This window comes from Tamandua tetradactyla, chromosome 5 (assembly GCF_023851605.1).
Source record: "Tamandua tetradactyla isolate mTamTet1 chromosome 5, mTamTet1.pri, whole genome shotgun sequence".
NCBI lineage: Eukaryota > Metazoa > Chordata > Mammalia > Pilosa > Myrmecophagidae > Tamandua > Tamandua tetradactyla.
Genome location: NC_135331.1, coordinates 69,780,867 through 69,801,630, shown reverse-complemented (window position 1 = coordinate 69,801,630; position 20,764 = coordinate 69,780,867). Strand labels below are relative to the sequence as shown.

Here is a 20,764-nt window from a genome sequence, read left to right as displayed (position 1 = left end):
GTTATCTAAATTGCAAGCATACAGTTATTCACAGTATTCTCTTAAAAATCTTTTTCATTCTGTGGGATCAGTAGTAATGTCCCCTCATTCATTTGTGATTTTGGTCATTTATGTTCTCCCCCTTTCTCTGTCTCTCTCTCCTGCTTGCTCACTCTCTTTTGTCAGTCCAGCTAAAATTTTGCCAATTTTATTGATCTTTTCAAATAATTAAGTTTTTCCCTTGATTCTATTGTTTTTTATTGTCCATTTATCACCACTTTTGCCATTTCCTTCCTTCCGTTTACTTTGGTCTTAGTTTGCTTTCCTTTTTCAAGATCCTCCTGTTTTGAGATTAGGTGTTTGATTTGGAATACTTCTTTTTTAATGTAAGCATTCACAGTTTTAAATTTCCCTCTCAGAACTGCCTTTGTTGCATCCCATTAGTTTTGGTATGCTTTGTTTTCGTTTTCATTTGATTTAATGTGTTTACTAATTTCCCTTGTGATTTCTTCTTTGACCCACTGGTAGTTTAATAGTGAGTTAATTTCCACGTATTTCTTAATTTTCCAGTTCTCTGTCATTGATGTTTAACTTCAGTTCATTGTGGTCAGAGAAGATACACAATTTTTTGAGTTATGTTTCATGATATAACACGATATTTACTACAGATGAATGTATATTATGCTATTGTGAGAACCTGTAGTTGGTTTAGAGTATCATTCAAGTCTTCTATTTCCTTACAGATCTTCTGTGTAGATGTTCTATGCATTATTGAAAGTGGTATTTTAGCATATCTTGCTATTGTTGCAGAACCATTTATTTCTCCCTCCATATCTCTTATTTTCTTCACATATTTTGGGGCTCTGTCAGAGGAATATATATTTACAAATACTATGTCTTATGGTGAATTCACTCATTTATCAATACACAGTGATTTTTCTCCCTTGTAACAGCTTTTGACTTAAAGCCTATTTTATCTGATGTTAGTATAGCTACCCCGGCTCTCTTTTGGTTACTACTTGCATGGTATATTATTCCAATTCTTTCACTTTCAACCCACTTGTGTCTTTGAATTTAAGGTGAGTCTCTTATAAACAGCATATAGTTGGGTCATACTTTTTTTTTTTAATCCATTCTGCCAATCTCTGCCTTTTGATTGGAGAGTTTAATTAAATTACATTTACAGTAACTACTGATAACAAAAGACTTTCTTCTACCATTTTGCTATTTGAACTCTTTAAGTCATATATATACCTTTTTTTGTCCCTCCATTCTTCCATTAATTAATTCCTCCTTTGATTATTTCATTTTTTGTAGAGTACTATTTTCTCTGTTCTCCTTCTGAGACTTCCATAATGCATAGATTGGTACAACTGATGGTGTTCATTTTTCCATTCTTTCTTCCTTCTGCTCTTCAACCTGAATCATTTCAATTGTCTTGTTTTCAAGTTCACTGATTCTTTCTTTTGCCAGCTCCAATCAATGGCTGAAACCCTCTAGGGAAATTTTCATTTCCATTATTGGGAATCTAAGTTTCAATATTTTTATTGGTTCCTTTATATCCAAAGTGTGGTCTTATTGTTGATGGTTTCTGGATTTTTATCTTTTTCCTTTAGATGGGTCATTTACTGTTTCTTTGTTTCTTTTGTTGCACACTGTACATCCTAACATTTTAAAGTATAAAATCTGGAATTGAATCTTTGAGCTATCTGTTTCTTACATTTGTACCTCACTAGAGATGAGAGATTTCCTTGACTATGAGGAGTTAGCTAAAACAAACAAATGCAAAAACATCTTTAAAAGTCTTTGCAAACTGGCTCTGTGTTGGCTGGTGTGCTCCTTCAGGGTTTAGCACCTCCCATCAAGAAGATAAGCCTGAGGCAAATGTGAAATACAGGGTTCTCTCTAATTTTTGTGGGTCACCTTTTCTGAGCCTGAGTCTTGTCCTAAGCTTGTACTTGCTAGTGACCTTAGGAGTTCCCCTGTTTACTAGAATTTGAATGCCCCACTCTTGCTCTGAAATGAGAGTTTTCTCCTTTCTGTGGTACTCCATTTTATGATTTAAAGCTAGCAATCCTTCACCCTAGGATGTTTTGACTTAATTGTTTCTTACACTACTTTAGCTGTCAGCAAGCAGCTTCCTTCTGAAGGACAGGTTCTGCAAGGGCTAGATCTGGAAGATCCAGAGAGGAGTTCTGTGATTCAATCCTTCTGTCTACCACCAACAGACTGGCACGGACATACAGTCACCCCAGTACATGCTCAGGGTTGACGCTGCTCCCTCTGGAACAGGGCCAAGTATTCACATTGGGGATACAGGCTGGCTCCAAACTGTGCTAGGGAGGAACTGAGGAGGGGCCAACTAGGGTACCTGAGCTGCTTCTATCACATTTTTAAAAGCTGTGTTTTCTTGATTGAGTGATTGCTCAGTAACTAAAACCCTCTAATAATTTTCCAGAGTTCTGAGAAAGATGGCTCTGCCAGTTTTTGCTAACTGTTCAAAGATTCTGTGGGAGAAATGTATCTTGGGGTGTCTTACCACTGCTATCTTGGTCAACTGGAAGTTCAACTAATTTTTAATGTTAAAAATATGTTTTTAAAAAATGTGTTTATAAACAACTGTGTTAATTTACAAGTGTATGTAACTGAAGGACTGAAAACAAAACAAAAAAAATGTAATTCAAATTTTCTCCTTCTCCAACTTATGTTTCTTCACAAAGCTGTTCTCAGTACTTGGAAAGCTCAATCCTCAAAATGGGCTAGTTTCCCATTAAGGAAATTAATACATCCAGGACCAGTTCCATACATATAACTCACACATGCCCCCAATTAATTCAGGTTATAGTGTTTTTATGCAGGAAGAATTCTGTACACTTTGGGGGGTGTGGGTCTCTGGCTAACATTTCCAATTAATCTGACACTAACAACCCTGGCAGCTGATATTTCCAACACTATTGGCACTAATAGATGAAAACGGCTAATATTTTCAGTTGTCTTCAAATTAATAAATTACAAACAATCCTTCTTGTTCCTCTCTCTGCAAGAGCTTCATTCCTGTCACAAGAAAATGCAAATGGCCAACACAAGGATGCTGGGTCCAGGGTGGATGCTCTCCCTTTGGTCATGTGACCTGTACGCTTCCTGCTGATTTCTTGATCTGTAGCCTCTTTCCACCATCCTCTTTCAATGCAGCTCCTTTCACAACCATGCCTGCTACTCTCCCAAGGTGCTCTTACCAAGTTTATTAACTGCCTGCTAAACACACTACATGAAATAAGAGGAAATACTTTGGCTATCAGTTGTCAAATGCTTGTGGCCCATGGCTGCTGAATGATTTAGGGCTGGGAACTTTCTATAGCAACATGTTCAACCATCAGAAATGGCAATGATAAGTCAAATAAAAAGTAAAGTTGCACTGGCCAACTGAACTACTGCCAGGCTCCAAGATTTAGTCTGCTAGTGCATCTATATTTAGAATTTGTTCCAACACTGGCCAACCCTAGGCAACTTCAAAGATGAATGTTGGCTTGAGAATTAAAAGATCATGCATGTGTTTAGGATAATCATATATAAGAAAGGGTTCAACAGGGAGGTGGGCGCACTCCACATCTGGGTGGATTCAAGAGTGCCTTGTGCCAAACTACTCTCCGTTTTTCCCTGCCTCCAGTGATGCCTCTTTGATTTTACTGAAGCACTCTGAAACAGAGGAACCTTCAAAGGTAAGAAAAGGGGATAGGATAGTTTGTGGCTGCACATTCTTAAATAGACACTACATGTATTTTAGCCCTTGGCATATTGGTGTTTTCTACTAATGAGAGAGGCTTGTGTTACCTGAAATAGTCAAAGATGATCACCAGGTTCTCTGATTAAAAAAAAAAAAAATAATAAACAAATATATGTTTCCTATAAATCCCTCCAAATGGAGGTTCCTTTTAGGTAAGTAATATCTCCTTTTTTTTATGCAACCCCCAAGAGAATAAGCCTTATCTTCATTCAGAATCTCATGACAATTGTTCTACTAATATCAATGTGTTGAGATTGTCCCAGGGAAGAGGGAGGAAAGGAATAAGAGGGAGTTATTTTAGAACAGTCTGCCTGTGTGATTTACAAATGAACCAAGGGATGGGGTTGATCCAACCACTGGATAAGGCCCAAGGTGGCCCACTTCCAGCTAGAAACCAGCAAGTATGACAAACACAAGTTGATAAATCAAGTGCCAGGGACCAAGATGGGTATGTGTAATTTAGTCTCAGCTGGTCTGCTGCCCAAACATGTAACACATCCTGTCACTGTGAACAAAAGGTAAAATGCAGAGAGACAATCTGCTTCAGGTGTGTAGATGTCTGGGGCTACGATCCCTAAAAGAGAGGGCTTCTTCTAACTCAGCCCTCCCTTTGGTGCCTGTGGGCCCCTCTGATACTCAATATTTGATATAGTTACTTAATAGAATTGGGGAAAGCTATTCCCCTAACTCTCTGAAATCACCATTAGATGTGGCAGCAAAGGTCTAGATATAGCAAAACATTCCTACTCTGCTAGGTCACTGATTCAACTTAAAGACATTTGTGCAAAAAATGATCCCTAATGGCACTGAGTACCAAATTAATCCGGAAAACCACTCTCCAATCTCCATAAAGGCTGATCAACAAAAGTATGTGAACCTTTCCTTTTAGCATTTTCCCACTACAGTTTCAGCCAAGCAGCGGGGCTGGGTTGGGAATGAAGACAGCCTTCCTGGTTTTCTCCACTGAAAACAACACACTGCAGTGTGGGCACCTTGAAGAGACAGAGTCTACAGAATTCTGAGAGAGGCTCTCCTCATCCATTCTACGGGACCCAGTAAGTTACTCTGCTTTCTGATGCTCCAGGTCCCTCTACTCCCAGAAAGGATTTTATTTAACCAAAACAAACAAACAAACAAACCAAACCTCAAAACCATGTACAAAATTGTGCCTAAGAAGCATTCTGAAAGGTCATGAATATAGACTATTCCCCACTCAACTGGACAGGAGCTAGAATAATAAAGAATTACTGAGCAACTCCTATGAGGCCAGCTCAATCCCTAAATGAGCTTAAATGGTCCCTGTTGAACTAGATGCCCAAGAGGCTATAATCCAGGAACAGCCTCTTCTCTGGAGGTTTCCACATCACACCACGATTGCTGGGCATGGCCCGCCCTGCTAACAGGTCCCCAGGGGCTTGTGGTCTCTACCTGCTGCTGGTCTGTTGTACTCTCTCAACTCGAAATTATGCTTCCCCTGGTTTCGGTGGCATTAATTTCACTCTTAGTCCATAATGTTTTATAGCTGAGATGGCTCATTAGTCACTAGGAAAAATAGATGTAAAGTTTCTTTTTGGGCTAGCTGAATCACATTTGCAGATGATTTTTGGGAACTCTCCTAGTCACAGTCTCACAAAGCTATTACTCTGGTTCTTCTGAATATGCCCTAAATGTCATATCCAGCAAAGCTAATGACAAAATAACATCTCTCTCTACATAGCATAGACACCAGTTTTTAATTCAAAACAGCAATACTAACTTCAGGTCCTATTCAAGTTCCTGACAGAAGAATTCCATATTCTCTTCACAAAATCCTATTTATTTTTATTTCCCCTCAGATCTTAATGTCTGCTTAGCTGGACTTGCACCGACAACATGAAATCATCATTACATTGGATTAGCTACTGCCCAAGTTATCTCATTCAATATTAACCACACTTGTGAGATAACTGACACTTTTTCAAGTGGAGAAACTGAGTCTCAGGGGTTAAATTCCTGTTGGCATGACTAGATACAAAGCGGAGACTCTTAATACAGATCTGTCTAGATTAACACCACGCCACTGAACATGTCATCGATATGACTCCACTCCATACGGTTTACCACCCAGCAAGATCTTAGGAGACCTGTATTTGCTCTGTAACAGCACCACTCAATGTTTCTGGGTAGCACAAATTAAAAATGTATGTAAAATTAGAACTCATACATTGTCATAAATACTTCCTCCTTTATAGAACTATTTTTTTTTCTTAAGTGAAATTCCTATTTGTTGATGAAGATCACCCTTTTACCGAAGTTTTCAAGGAAAAGGCCAAATCAACATCCATTCAGGAGCCTTAAGACAGACAGAGCAGACATTTATAAGTGATTCAGTTCCAAGGTTCTTAAGCTCTTTTCTTCCCCAAAGCCCCTCTCTACTTCAGAGGCCTCTAGGGATCCCCAATCCTTTCTCCACTGCTTCTTCCAGAGGAAACTCCTGCCTCTATCTGACTCTAAGGTATACCCTGCACTGCACACCCTGTAAGAGCAGCTCACAGCCCCTGAGGTCAAAACGAAGGCAAGTCAGATGGATCAGCAGGAGTGGTTCAAGGGGGCAAGGGTGCCTCAGCACTATTCCTACCTTCATGACCCAACTCTCCTTTGAGGGAAAGAGCCTCTACCTTGTGAAACCCAGCATCTAAGTAGTGTTTTGCTGTTCTCTCTTTTTTTTTTAAACTTTGTTATTGTATAACATATATGCAAAATGAAGAAATAAAAAAGCAAGTTTTCAAAGTACTCTTCAACAAGCAGTTACAGGACAGATCCCAGAGTTTGTTAGGGGTTTCCATACCATCTTCAGTTTTCCTTCTGGCTGCTCCAAAATACAGGAGGCTAGAAAGCTTAAGTATTTTTTTATCATCACAATTAACTTTTACCCTTCTTTTTTTGTGAAAAATAACACATATACAAAAAAAGTAATAAATTTCAAAGCATAATACCATAATTAGTGCAATTTCTGCAAATCTAGTTGCCAACGAAAGAAGAATCAGCTTTGCTTTCAGTTAGCCTTCAGAATGACTATCCTTTTGCAGATGAAAATGTAAATATGGGGGAGGAAGCACTCTGTGATCAGAAACAAACAAACATGTGATGTGACTCATCCAGCAGTCAAGTAAGACTATTGTGAAAATGGCCTTCTGCTTTTCTGCTCATAACGGAGTCTCCAGAGGAAGGAAACTGTGCCTAAAGACCTACACAAATGCAGGGTCAGCTCATAATTCCCACTGCTCAGAACACAAAAACTCATCTGAATCACTACAACCATGTTATGAAAACAGATCCTTTCAGGTGGAACTGGAACTGATAGTCACAACTGAAAAAGCCCAGTAACACCTGCATGTTACATTTTTAGTTGTTCATTCCTATTTTGTAGTCACAGCTACCTCCTACCCTGATTTAAAGATTAAAGGATTGTCTAGTTACAATTGTTACTACAGAATTGTTACAATTTGTAATGAGTTGCCTGGAGAAAAATAAGCAGCTAAACCTCTTACAGAACTATTAAGTAACTTCTAAGTGAACTCTATGCAACAGTGATATGCTATTAATGACAGTAAATTGAGGAGAGATGATGTGTTAACTACCCCTTGCACCTTTATGTGCTTCTGTTTTCTATTTCCCATTAGGGTACCACCTACCCAGGTGCTTCTGAGACTGGCACAGTAGCTGCTAATCACAGTGGATCTTCCCTAGAAGGCAAGCAAAGCTCAGTTACTGCCTTCCAATTCTAGCAGAAAATAAAGGTCAGGTATTGGTTTGTTCTGTGCTGCTGCACTTTCATTGACGAAGGTCTTTTACCAAGAGGCCTGAAAGTTGGGCTTGATGCCCTAAGCTCTGATTTTACTGACACTCAAAATTTTACACTAATCATTTTATCAAATGGTGACTAAAAAACTGAAGAAAAGGATAAAGTATCCCAGGAACTCGAATCAGTGCTGTCTACCTAAATAAATACATGGGGTCATAAGAAAATACACAGATATTACTTGGTGGCATACATGTGGATGAGGTGACCTCCTTCCCAGGCTGTGCTCCTCAGACCAGGTGTCAAAGCAGAGGCAGGGCACAACCTTGAACACAACTGTCTCTGAGACACTGAGCAGTACCCGTCTCAGATCTCTATGTCCCCCACAATCTTTCTGAACCTTAAATATTCTTCTGCCAGCCCCCTGGATGACAGAGAGGCTATGGGTGCATAACTGGGGGTAGATGTCCTTGGAAAGGAGAGGAGAACTCTGGGGAGGTATGAGTGGGGTGATGCCTCTCCCATCCACCTGCCCCACAGCACTTCTAGGGCAGAGTCTAGAAATAGTCCCTGGTATACCAGGTGCAACTGGCTCCAGAAACTACCAGCAGGTTTCAGAGGGACAGCAGGGTCTCATGCATTCACATTTCCTGCAGGCCCACATGCTATGACCTTGTTTGTATGTTTCTTTTCTTCCAGGAAAACAAGAGCTTGGGTGGCATGGGAAGGTGGGATGCAAAGACTGACTCAAGTAAGCTGCTCCCAAGGCTAGTGATTGCTGACCTAGTTCCAAATTTAGAAACACAGATTGCCAGACTGTTTTCCAGAAACCTCATTTAAGAAATGACAGGATGGGAAAGAATGAATTAGTTACTACCAGTTGTATTCTCACTGCCAGGAAAACCGAAGGCGCCACTTTTGAATCTTTTTAGGGACTGGAAGGGAAGGCACAGAAGCTTACAGGATGGAAAAATCTGTGAAGCATGAGGCTAAGTTTATTTACGTCTATGCAAAAGTGCAACAAGAAGATAGGACTGTGTAACTTTTTCAGTTATTAAAGCATGGACAATATATTCCCCATCTCTTATATCCCTCACAGGGCAGTGCACAATGTTGAGACATTGAGGGAGATGCTCCATAAATGCTCAAGTAATTGATAGTAAACAGACAGGCAAACCAACAGGGAAAAAGATCAAAAAATATTCTCTTATCAGGAGAGACAATACTATACAACCTCATTTGAGATAGCATCAATAATACAGAAGCACATGAGCTGATGGGCAGACAGGCAAATAGAGACACAGGGAGGTCAATGTCCCAGAGCTGGCCAGCATAAAATTCAGAACTAGAATACAAAACATCTCTTAATTCTTGGATTCCTTTTGATTATACTCTGATGCCAAGGAAGCACTTCACAGAGTTTGGATCCCAGCAGTTTTCCTAGGAGGTGAGTATTAAGGCCACAAATATGAAAAGATTCCAGGGTTGGGCAAAAGGCCAGCAGCAGGTGAGAGTCAATGAACATGGAAACTCCAGCAAAGCTCAAAAGAGCCAACATGAGCAGGAAGGGGAAAGTGGGAAAGAAAATAAAGAAAAAAGGGGAAGGCAGACAAATTGAGACAGAAGAGAAGAAAAGCTAGAAGAAGATAGCAGAAGAGAAATGGCTGGAAGAGGTCCAAAACATATCATTTAATGTTTTATGAACACTGGTTCTACGTTGGGTCTGGTCCTGTTGACTATAAATGGTCATCAGACATGGCTTCTCCATTTCATCTGCGGCCATAGCATATTACCTCCTTGCTCTGTGCCAGGATGTGTTCATTTCAAATTCAAAGGGGAGGGGCCAAAAATAGAGTCACCTCTATCATTTCCTTCAGCCCCTGGGTTTTCCTTCAAAGTTACCCATTTAAGTATGCAACTTCTCTGACCTTTCTGAAACACAGCCCTTTCTTTACTGGTAAATTCTATCAGCAAGATATAAGGATAAACACCAGATCAGTGTAACAACACAACACACTTAAAAATTGACTTTCGTAAAAATTTTACTCATCCTTAGGGAGAAAAGGGAGATGGGAAGAAGTAACTATATGCTCACAGGTCAGCCAAGTTCCTTTTCCCAACTTTCTTGACTGACTATAAAAACCTCTTTTCACAAGACTACCTTCAAATGAAATTCCCTTAATTTGTAAAATGCACATACCAGTAAAGTCTGATATTTCACCAATCCTTACATAGGAGCTTTTCACAGCGTTTCTAAGGGCAAAAGTTCACTGTCTTCAGTAACTTGGAATGTTAGCTGTTTAGATGCAAACCAGATTGGAAAATATGCTTCTGCAGAAAATGATGAAGGGCCCCTCTTTCACATCAAATTTTATTATGAGAATTTCATCCAATTTTAATTTTACATTTGGTTAAAATATTTTTTCACTTGATGCTTCTGCATCAAGTATTTCCTGTCTAAGATCTTGGGAATAGCATTAGCTATGTAAGAAATGCGCTGGTCACCACTTGCAAAGAACAGTCTTGGTAATAAGGAGACTCCATCGGCTACCTGCCACCCAAGGAACAGCCAAATGGAACCTGCTACAGTGCAGTCTAACCCACAGGGCGAATGTCCCATATGTAGAGTGAGACCTGCATGTACAGCTCCACACTCACACAGAGAAAACTCAACAGTGCAAAAGCAATGTGCAGGGCGGGCCATGGTGGCTCAGCAGGCAGACTTCTCGCTTGCCATGCCTGAGACCCGGGTTCAATTCCCGGTGCCTGCCCATGTGGGAAAAAAAAAAAGTAATGTGCACATAAGACATTCAAAAAGGAATTTATGCTTCCCAAGCCACCATGTGTTATACCATATCAAAGCAATCTAAGCAGGGCCGCCCTGGGCAGCTATAAGATAGCAAAGCAGTCAACATAAGACAAATTAATGGCTAGGTAGACACTAGAGACACTGACATAGGCAAGACTCTTTCTTTCAGGTAGAATTCCTTGCAAATAAGTATATTTCAATGTATAATTCATTTCATCACTTTAGTCCATCTTAATTTTCCATAATCAATAATCACTGGCTTTATATTTTTTGTTACAAACATTTTTTCTGTGTATACAGTTTATCATATAAAGGAATAAGATACTTGTTCAGCAATTTTATTTTTGAAATGGCAATTTAGATGAATGGATATGAAAATATGCTTACCTCATCCCATTCTAAAAGGTAGTTGGTAATTTTTGAACCATTGTCAATTGGTGCCTAAAACAAAAATTTTTTTAAAGATTAGGGAAAATTGTCACAGACAACATTTATGAATTACCCATTAGTTCAAATATAATTACTATATGATATTTCTGTTCTCTCTCATCATGAGGCTAAACCTGGATAGCCCATGTTATTTTCTTGGTCAAAATGATCACAAACCACCTTTAATACAACTCAACTGTAGAGAGAGTCCCCATATTAATAAATCATACCCCACCAAGAGCCAACCCTGTCTCCCCCACCACCTCCACCTTTATACCTACATGATACTCTACTTCCTCTGGGGATAAAACTTTGAAGAGGTACTTTAAATTCAAGGGTAGAGGGAGGAAATAAAAGCAACTGAGACACACAGGCACTGCTGGGGTGGGCTTGATTTGAGAAACAGAAATCAAAAATCAAAATTTTGGATGAGAACCCATTTCTATGATGAGAACTAAATCTATAATGACTCATAAATTCCTACAGAAAAAGTGTTCTTCAGTAATGTCCTCCATGGTATCCCGCTCATCAATGGGAACCTTAATTCCTTGAGGATGGAGACACTGGCTGTGGCTTTTGTTCTGCCTTCTCTGCTAGTCACACCTTTCACAGGATGTAGTAACTGCTGCTGACTAACACATAGGTGTTAGAAGAGCTTCAGCTTTCCCAGTGTCTTTGTGGATTCCAGAACACAAAGCTGCTAGCCAGAGAATGGTTCTGTGTCCTCCTGCCACCACTTGAGCATGACACTCAGAAAATCTGTTCTAAGTGCATTTAAATGAAACCTGAAATGAAATCTATACGTTTCGAGTTCTTACATGACTGAATGAACCAAGAGTCTGTTTCTGATACATAATTCAATAAAGGAATACTGAAAACATGAAATATTTTCCTCCTAAGAAGAAAATTCAGAAACCTGAATTTCATCCAGGTTTTAAGCATAGGATTTATCAGTGATTCCCAACTTTAGGTTTGTAAGACCCCAGAGTCCCTCCAAGAATCTTAAGAAGACTTCTTGTATTTTCCAAAACAAAATAGATTTTAATTATTTCCTTTAAAAAAGGATATATTTGCATTTGTATATGTGTATATAGTGAACACCTTTAAAAAAGGATATATATGCCTCAAGGAATTAAACAATGATGACCATTTGGGTATTAAAACTCTGAAAAGGTAGGGAATCACTGACCTGGATTATCCCTGGAAGCCAGGAAGGAAAATAAAATAGTTCAGTTTCTAAGTTTCAACTTGGTCTTTGTCCAAATAACACACTCAGGCTGACCACTGGCTATGAGAATGCAGCTGCCCCCATGAGAAGGCTCTGTGGCAGCCCAGCCTTGTTGCTAACCACTACTCTCCACTGCTTTTATCAATTCTTTAGCTAAGTTTGATCCTCTGGCATAGAAATGAAAAGGCAAAATATTTCTTCACCAGTGATGATTTCTCTAGAATCTTCTTTCTTTCATACCTTAGTGTAGATTTGACACAAAAGGAACATATTTTGCATTTTAAACTATTTTTTAAATATCAATGTTTAGAAATAATTACTATATTGATAATATAATCTACTACTTTCTCACACATGCACAATCACGACCAATAAGCTAATAAAACAACTTAAGGATCAAAAGGACTTGCTTTGGCAACATATTAATGACAACATGTTGTCATTAATATGTAGTTATTTAATAGTTTATTTCATGAGAACAACTATATAATTCAGCATTTTTTATAATTAGTAATCCTGACTGATCTAAGGCCTAATTAGTGAAAGTTAATAAAGTCTTAACATAGTTTAGAACACTAAAATTCTAGGCAGAGTTTTAAATATCAAACATCTCAGAGTCACTCTGAAAGAAGCCAATAGGGCCATTTGCCTACCTTATCTCTTAATTTTCCTAGTTTTACGAAGTCCTCAAATGTTTGTTGAAATAAACTAACCAATAGAAAGTGCTGAGATTTGGGTATTTTAAGTATTTATAAAACTTATAAAGTATTGTTTATGATCCTAGGAAATTTACAGTTATTCCTGCCACATAGTGACTTTCCCCATTGTGGTTTCAATATATCACAGTCAGCATAAGAAATTAAATGGGAATTTGGAGTTTTATGTAAGTCAAATCATGGGTCCCAAGCGTAGTGTTCCTGGTGGTTTGGAAAGTGCTCCTAAAAAACAGAGGAAAATGATGAACTTGAAGGAAAAAGTAGAACTGTTACATATGCTTTGTTTAGGCAAAACGTCTGTAGTAGTTGGCTGCCATTATTAAAGAGCCGACTGGAAGGCATATCAAGAAAAAAATAATAGAAAGCTCTGTGAAGCCTATGCTGCAGCTATACCAACTGCAAAGCATTTCCAAAAACCAGGAGATCCACATCTCTCTCCCACAGAAAGTGCAACGTTGTTATAAAAAAAAGGTATTCCTGTAGACTCTGGCAACATTCAAGAAAAGGCTACATCCTTATTGCTTTCTGAAAGGAAAATGAAGGTGAAGGGTCTACCTCTACAGATTTTGAAGTCAGCAAAAGCTAAACTTGGCTTAAAATTTTGTAAAAAAAAAAAAAAAAAAAAAAGGCTTAGCCTATGCGAGGTAAAAGTAACAGGAGAGGCAGAGTCTGCAAATTAAGAGGCAGCTAGGGAGTTTCCTGAAATTCTGAAAAAACAAGGAAAATTTGGGGCAGATTTTTCAGATCACAGGGACACCATGTCCTTACTCCCTGCACTGTAGAAGGGATAACTGTACTAAATTCTCCTGCAAGAAAGCTAAAGGTGAATTCTGCAATTCCCTCCTCCCAACCCCCTGTCCAATAGAAACGGCAACTTTTGATAATAAAATAATGTTTCATATAGCTACTATGTAGACAACCAAACACCATCAGGAGATTGGAGTAGTGCTACATAATGTCTCAAATAGCTGCAGACTGACCTTATACTAACTTCAGACTATTACTGGCACTTTGAGTTACTTACCTTCCATTGCAAAGTTAGTGAACTTTTGCTCCTGTGTGCCAGCTTAGGTGGGAAAGGACACTCAGGTGCACAGCTGTGGGTGGTGAAGCTAACTGGCTCAGAGCAAGATCCCTTTACAGAATTATACATGGCATATACCCTGGAAACAAAACAAATATGGTCAGTGGTAGTGGCTAATCACATATTTATCTCAGCTTTGTCCCCTGCAGGACTTTCCATAAATGAACAGAATTTCTTAAACACAGTGAACACCATGGGGCTCTTGCTCTTATCTGCTGGTCCTGTACTACCTAAATGTGGTTGGTGCTAACAAGGAGCAATAGTCTCTGTGGAGTATTCGCCTCAGTGTGCTCTCTCTTTATGTTAACTGTCAGAAACATCTGGCCATGTATAACAGGGAAGCAAATACTGCCTGGAAAAGGATATTCTAAATCAAGAAAATTAATCTTAATACACAGAATAGTTTCCAAACAGATATTCTAAAACCAACAAGCCACTCTCAGGTTGACTGTGTCTGGAAAAAGTTGTGAGTAGAGGTAAGAGATGGATGTAAAATCACAAGAAGCAGGGATGAGAGTCCATAGGCTGGAGAGAGAGTACTACGAGGGTAGCGATCACAGATTAATTATTGATAATGCTGCATATGTTTAATAAAAATATAGGCATTTCATGCATAGGAACATGTTTGCTACTGTCAACTACATCACTCACTAATTCAACAAAAATAATATTCAGGTATAGTTTATCCACATGAATATTTGACTCTCACACATGGCACCAAGATTAAAGATGCTCGTTCAACACATTAAATGCTTGGCTCAATGCTGAACATGTGTGTCTGATTTCTCCAGAGAAACTACGAAGAAAATAATTTAACATGTCATTATAATACCACACTCTTTTCAATAGCATAAAATAGAATTATATGGAGTTTTAGCATCCTCCTTTCTACTTTTCCATTTTTTTTATATTGAGTATTTAACAGAAAACTGAAGACATACTTTTTCTAAAAAGATAAACAAAGAACTCAGTACTTTCTGCATGATTTTTCCATAAACTGAAAACTGCTCTAATGATAGTAATAGATAATAATAAAGAATTCTTTGTTGCCAAAAAAAGTTACAAAGATTAAGCTATTTATGGAGTTGGTAAAATACATATCAAGCCTTTAATTTTACAATAACCCTCCCTATGTGGAAAGGAACTTCATTACCCCATTCCAATTAGAAGGAAATTGAGATTAAGAGAGATGAAGCAAATTTTCAAAAAGCCACACAACTAAAAAAGCCAGATCAACAGTACTCAGCTCTGGAATGCTCACCACTATACGTACTATATTGCCTGCTCCCCTTGCTCATCCTGCAATTACATTTCTCTAAGCACACACAATTCACTTTTCCTATTCACTAAACTTAATGAAAACAAAAACACTTAAGATAACATTATGAAAATTCCTCCACAGAAATAACTAGATAAAGCTGACTGCAGTTCTCCCTCTGGACGGGAGAGGTGCTGTCCAGTTCACCAGACTCCTGACACTCCCTAATGCCGCCTCAGCACCGAGACTGCTTGAGAGTTGCCTTCCACTCAGGCCCCTGTACACATTTAAGGTTCTGTGTCTTTCTGATACATCTCATTTGCAGCCTTTTCTCCTCAAGAAGGATGAAGCAACCATCACAGAAAATTTAGAGGCCATGCAAGTCAAGAGTACTAATAGAAATATCTCCTTTCCATCCTGAAAGGTAAAATACATATTTATTGTATGAAGTCTGATTCAAACAACTGATCCTTATCATTAGAATGTTCTTTATCCAGCTTCCAGTTAATAAAATCCTCTCTTTTGTATTCACTCTAAGTAGGCATATGATAATAGAAAACTGCAATGGTAGATTTGGCAAGATAATTCTACATATCAGGTCATAACCAGGAGAATAAGTTGCTTAAAATGAATCACAGCATGTTCTAGATATGAGCAGGGCTCTGACCTGAATTTTGATAGATCAGAATTTTGTGAACTGGTGACTCATGGGTTGCATCAAGGAGTAGGAGAAGGAATGTAGTGTTTTTAAGTATTAAAGCCTGTTATGAATTAAAAAATAAGGGCAACGGTCAGCACAAAAAAAACCAACTAGACATTATATATTCCTAATGAAAGATCATGCCACTGCCTATAAGATAATCTCACCAGAAAAACTGAATATTTATCTGATTAAGCCTCTTCACCATTTTATAGGTAACACAGAGGAAGGAAGAACATATTAAGCAAAGTAACAGGGATGCAATGACCCAAATTTAGACTGTGGAAAACTCTACAAGAAAAAAAATTGCAGCATAAAGTTGCAAGAGGGAAAAAAAGAGGAAAAATATCCTATAGATTAAAAGAAATTTAAGGGCTGTCAACCAATCAGAATATTCAGACCATGTTTGAATTCCAACTCAATGAAAAAATAAAACATTTGTTTTTAGGACAGTTAAAGAAATGGATACTAATGGATAGATATTAATATCCATTATAACACCTGTATCCATTACATTGGTGTCTATGGACATTAAGATATTGAGGAGTGTTTCATTTTATTTTGGTTTACAGGTGGAAAAAATATGCTATGGACTCTAATTCCAAATAAACAGTCAGGGGCAGAGGGGGTTGAGGGTATTGAGGAAATAAGTTGGGTGGTAGGGACATAAGAATTCATTCAGTTACTGTCTACTTGTGACTATGTTTGAAATTTTCTGAAATAAAAACTAAGCCAACACTGAAGAAAATCTGGGGATCTTATACGAACCTTTAGCTTCTCTTTTTAAAACCAAAGTTCTAAAAACACTGAGCCAGCAATTCCTGCATGAAACTGACGGGGTAATGCTGACAGCAGCTCTCCCTTTAGATGGACAGGTGCTGTCCAGTTCACCAGAGGACCCGTCACTTCCTAACAAATCCTCAGCAGTGAGACTGCTTCTCAGCTGCCTTTCAACCAACTAGATCTCTTTATCCAGTTAGGTTCTGTGTCTCAGTCCATTTGTAGGCCAATGCCCAGTGATTGCCCAGCTTACAATCACTGGGCATTGGCCTACAAATATTCAGGCAGACTAGGTCCTAGATGTTCACAAAATCTGCTGGCACCAAAAATCCATGTGAATAATAGAGTAGAGGAAAGAAGCAAGGGACATGCTGCAAAGTACTTGTGGACTACAGTTTGCTTACTGGGGAGAGGTAAATTTGGACTCAGCCAAGTTCCTTTTTTTCTTTTTAATGGGATTCTTAAAGACAGAATTCCATACCTCCTAGGTTGGAGAAACATTAGTGATTGAGACTCCTGGCAGTCAGGCTAAGAGAACAACAATGGGGGTAAGAGTAAAAGAGGCAGGTTTGTTCAGTGAATCAAGAATCTGTATTTGCAAGATCCCCTTGGGGCACTGGGGAGAAAGGAGGAAATATTCACTTCCCCATTTAGAGAATTTCTGATGTTCTCACAAGCAGTGGAGACAACCAAATTGATAGCCCAAGCTCTTGATCTTGGGGTTTGCCTCTATGAAAATTATTCTTGCAAAGGATAGGCTAAACCTACTTAAAATTAGGCCGAAGACTCACCCCCCAGAGAACCTCTTTTGTTGCTCAGATGTGGCCTCTCTCTCAGCCAATGTGGCAAGTGAACTCACTGCCCTCCCCCTCTACATGGGACATAAATCCCAGGTTTGTAAATCTCCCTGGTGATGTGGGACAGAACCCAGGGATGAGGTGGGACCCAGCATCAAGGGATTGAGAAAACCTTCTTGACCAAAGGGGGAAGAAAGAAATGAGAAAAAATAAAGTGTCAGTGACCGAGAGATTTCAAACAGAATCAAGAGGTTATCTTGGAGGTTATTCTTACATTCTTACATATTATATAGACATCCCTTTTTAGTTTATGGTATATTGGAGTGGCCAGAGGCAAGTAACTAAAACTGTAGAGCTGTGTTCCAGTAGCCTTGATTCTTGAAGACAATTGTGTAACAATATAGCTTTTATAATATGACTGGGTAATTGTGAAAATCTTGTGTCTGATGCTCCTTTTATCTAGGGTATGGGCGGATGAGTAAAAAATATGGATAAAAAGTAATGGGGAACAAAGATTAAAATAAATTGGGTAGATGGAAATACTAGTGGTCAATGAGAAGAAGGGGTAAGGGGTATGGTATGTATAAGTTTTTTTCTTTTTTACTTCTTTCTTCTGGAGTGATGCAAATGCTCTAAAAAATGATAATGATGAATACACAACTATGTGATGATAATGTGAGTCACTGATTGCACACCATGCGTGGAATGTTTGTATGTTTATATGTTAATATTCATCAATAAAAATATTAAAAACCAAAAAAATTAAAAATAAAAAAAGCCTGAGAGTGGAAGTGAAATTTGAGGCAGCTGGAGACGGACATATGGGACACATGGAGTTGTCTTCCTCATGAGCATATTGTCTTCCATCCTGGAGAATGTTACGGTTTGTTTAAATGAGGAGTTAATGATTTGCATAAGTAAAACACTTCCTGACAGGGAAACATTTCACATGGTTACATGTGTTGTATACAGTACAAAAAACTAATTGACATGGTATCTAGGTATTTCATCATTACATCTGTTTATCAGAACTGTTCAGTAATAGACAGCAACTATCTGCAGTAATAGTAAGCAGTCCCATTTTTACCATTAACCCTTCCAGATAAAAAAAAAAGTCTTTGGAAATGATGCTATAATTTATACAATGTTGCAATAGTAGTGGTGATAGGTTTTCCCTAACTATTATCATGTGATGTGATGATCTGTAGAGAAGGGGCCTTTCCTTGGGTTAAATAAATCAGCAAGCAGGTTTCTTTTGTATTCATCCCAGGAAAGGAGGATACATTTTTTAACAATAAAATTAATCTTGTGTGGGGTTTACACATTTGTTTCAGCTTAAATACTGGTTAAATACCTACAAAACAGATGCTCCAAGAATTTCAGGAATATACCTCCAACTTCCTCCAGGATATCTGCAATCTACTGGGGGCTACAACTGCTGGTCCCTGGCACCTATTTCATAACCCTGCACTGTGTTGGTCAACCATTTGAAATTTGTGGAAATGGTTCAATGCACAATTTTTCTGGGAAATGTCATTACATGATATCATCTCCAGGCAACTTCTTTTCCAAACATTTTTGTCAATGACTGGAAAACTGTTTCTCACAAATAAGTTATGAAACTGCTATCTATTTCATCACTCAAATCCTGATTATCCTATCATTGATGAAAATATAAATTATCAACTCCCACAGTAAAAATATGTATTTCTATGCCATTATTAATTATAAAACTACCAATTATAAGAGGAACATACATTTCTGGGAAACGTATGGAAAAATGCAGAGAAGATAATACATATAATTATTTTAAAATACAATGCCATTTACTTATTTATATATTGGATTTTTTTCATTTTTCCTCCTTCTCCAACATACACAGAATTACAAACATGCATGCTTTTAGTATGGAGATTTTTTTATTATTGCTTTTATATAATGCCCTATAAGAAGGCACTGAATAAATACTCTTTGATGATTGTAAAATGATTACCTTTAAACATTCTTCCAATTGAATTTATAAATCAAAGAGAAGCAAATCTGAATAAGAACTTGATAACAAATATAAAAACGATGTTTGAATAAAAATCTAACTGTTGATCCAAGACCTAAATTTTACAAATCAATGTAAGCATTATAAAGGAATACTACTTTTCTCAGTTATCTCAATTAGGGAAGAAAAAAGAAGATCAGTGATTGAAAAGATACGTGGAAGTAACACTCAAAAATTTCTTAGCAAAAAGTAAGAAAAAATCTTTAAGACCTGATCTGTTTTGGTTTACAATTTTCCATGTGGAATTTGGCCTTAATTGGTGGCAGATGTCAATACAAACAACCATGAGTCTAAGACCTGTTGCACCATCTGAGAGATGCTACTGGTCTTTTAATAAATGATTCCCAATTACAGTGTGGGGACTGCGAGACTAGCTTTGAGCTGTTCTTGCCTAATAACTAAGGCTTGAATTAAGATTTTAAGAATTAACGGAATTGTACCATAAAAAGAAATTTTGCTCTTTCCTTTTCAGTGCCAAGCATGACATATTCTTATTATAATAAAATAGTGAGTGATATGGTTAAACTATACACAGGTTCAAAGAAACTGTGCCATGAAGTCCTTAATTTTTATTTTCAGTTTGGAAAAAACAGCAAAAACCTTGAAAAAACAAAACAAAGCAAACAATAACATTTATACAATGCTGTAAAAGTTTATAACAGATTTGTACATCCATTCTTTTTATTTCACACCATCTTTTTTGAGACCTGATATCATCCTCATTTACAAAGGAGACGAGTCCAAAGGAGGTTTAAATAACTTGCCTAAGCATACAGAATCTTTAAGTCCAAATTCCAAGCTACAAATCATGCTGCCTCTCCAAAGCAATTCAAGGCAGAAGGAAAAACTAATTAAGAGAGTTAAAAACAGTAAAATTATTCTCTAGCTTGAAAAATCAAAGTTTGTATAAGGAAAGAAAATGGATGACCTATGTTGACTGTGGACTAGGCAGGGCAAAAGAATGAAATTCAAACAGCACACATTTTTATCAGGAGGTAGATTTTTTAAAAACAAAAATAGAACATCACCAAGAAGAATTTTGGATGTCTCTAGCAAGCACAGAACTACACCAAATAATCACTGGTGGTTCCTTAGAGTCATGTCACAGGTATGAGTCATGTCACAGTATGCCACCTACATCACATGGATGGGATTCCAAACTTGTCAGGAGAAAAGATGGGTCCGGGGCCTCTAGATGGCCACCACCTTCACCTTATGGACTCTATTACCTATTCCTTTATCTGCTGGAAGTTCAAGGTATTCATAAGACATGTGAACAAAAAAGAATTGATGAGCAAATGTTTTTTAAATTTCCCCTATGTAAGAGGGGGTTAAAAAAAAAGGGAAATGAGACAACAGTCAGAAT

The 20,764-nt window shown here is 37.9% G+C and overlaps 1 protein-coding gene across 12 annotated transcripts in view; it reads right to left on the bottom strand.

Annotated features, from left to right (window-relative positions):
* FNDC3B (fibronectin type III domain containing 3B) overlaps positions 1-20,764 on the bottom strand; it is a 397,533-nt gene that overhangs the window by 85,841 nt on the left and 290,928 nt on the right. For all 12 annotated transcript variants that reach the window (XM_077161045.1, XM_077161048.1, XM_077161055.1 and 9 more), the window contains 2 exons: positions 13,751-13,889; positions 10,741-10,794 (listed from right to left, as the gene is read on the bottom strand). In XM_077161045.1, the coding sequence (XP_077017160.1) occupies positions 10,741-10,794; positions 13,751-13,889 (193 nt within the window). The remainder of the gene's footprint in view (positions 1-10,740; positions 10,795-13,750; positions 13,890-20,764) is intronic.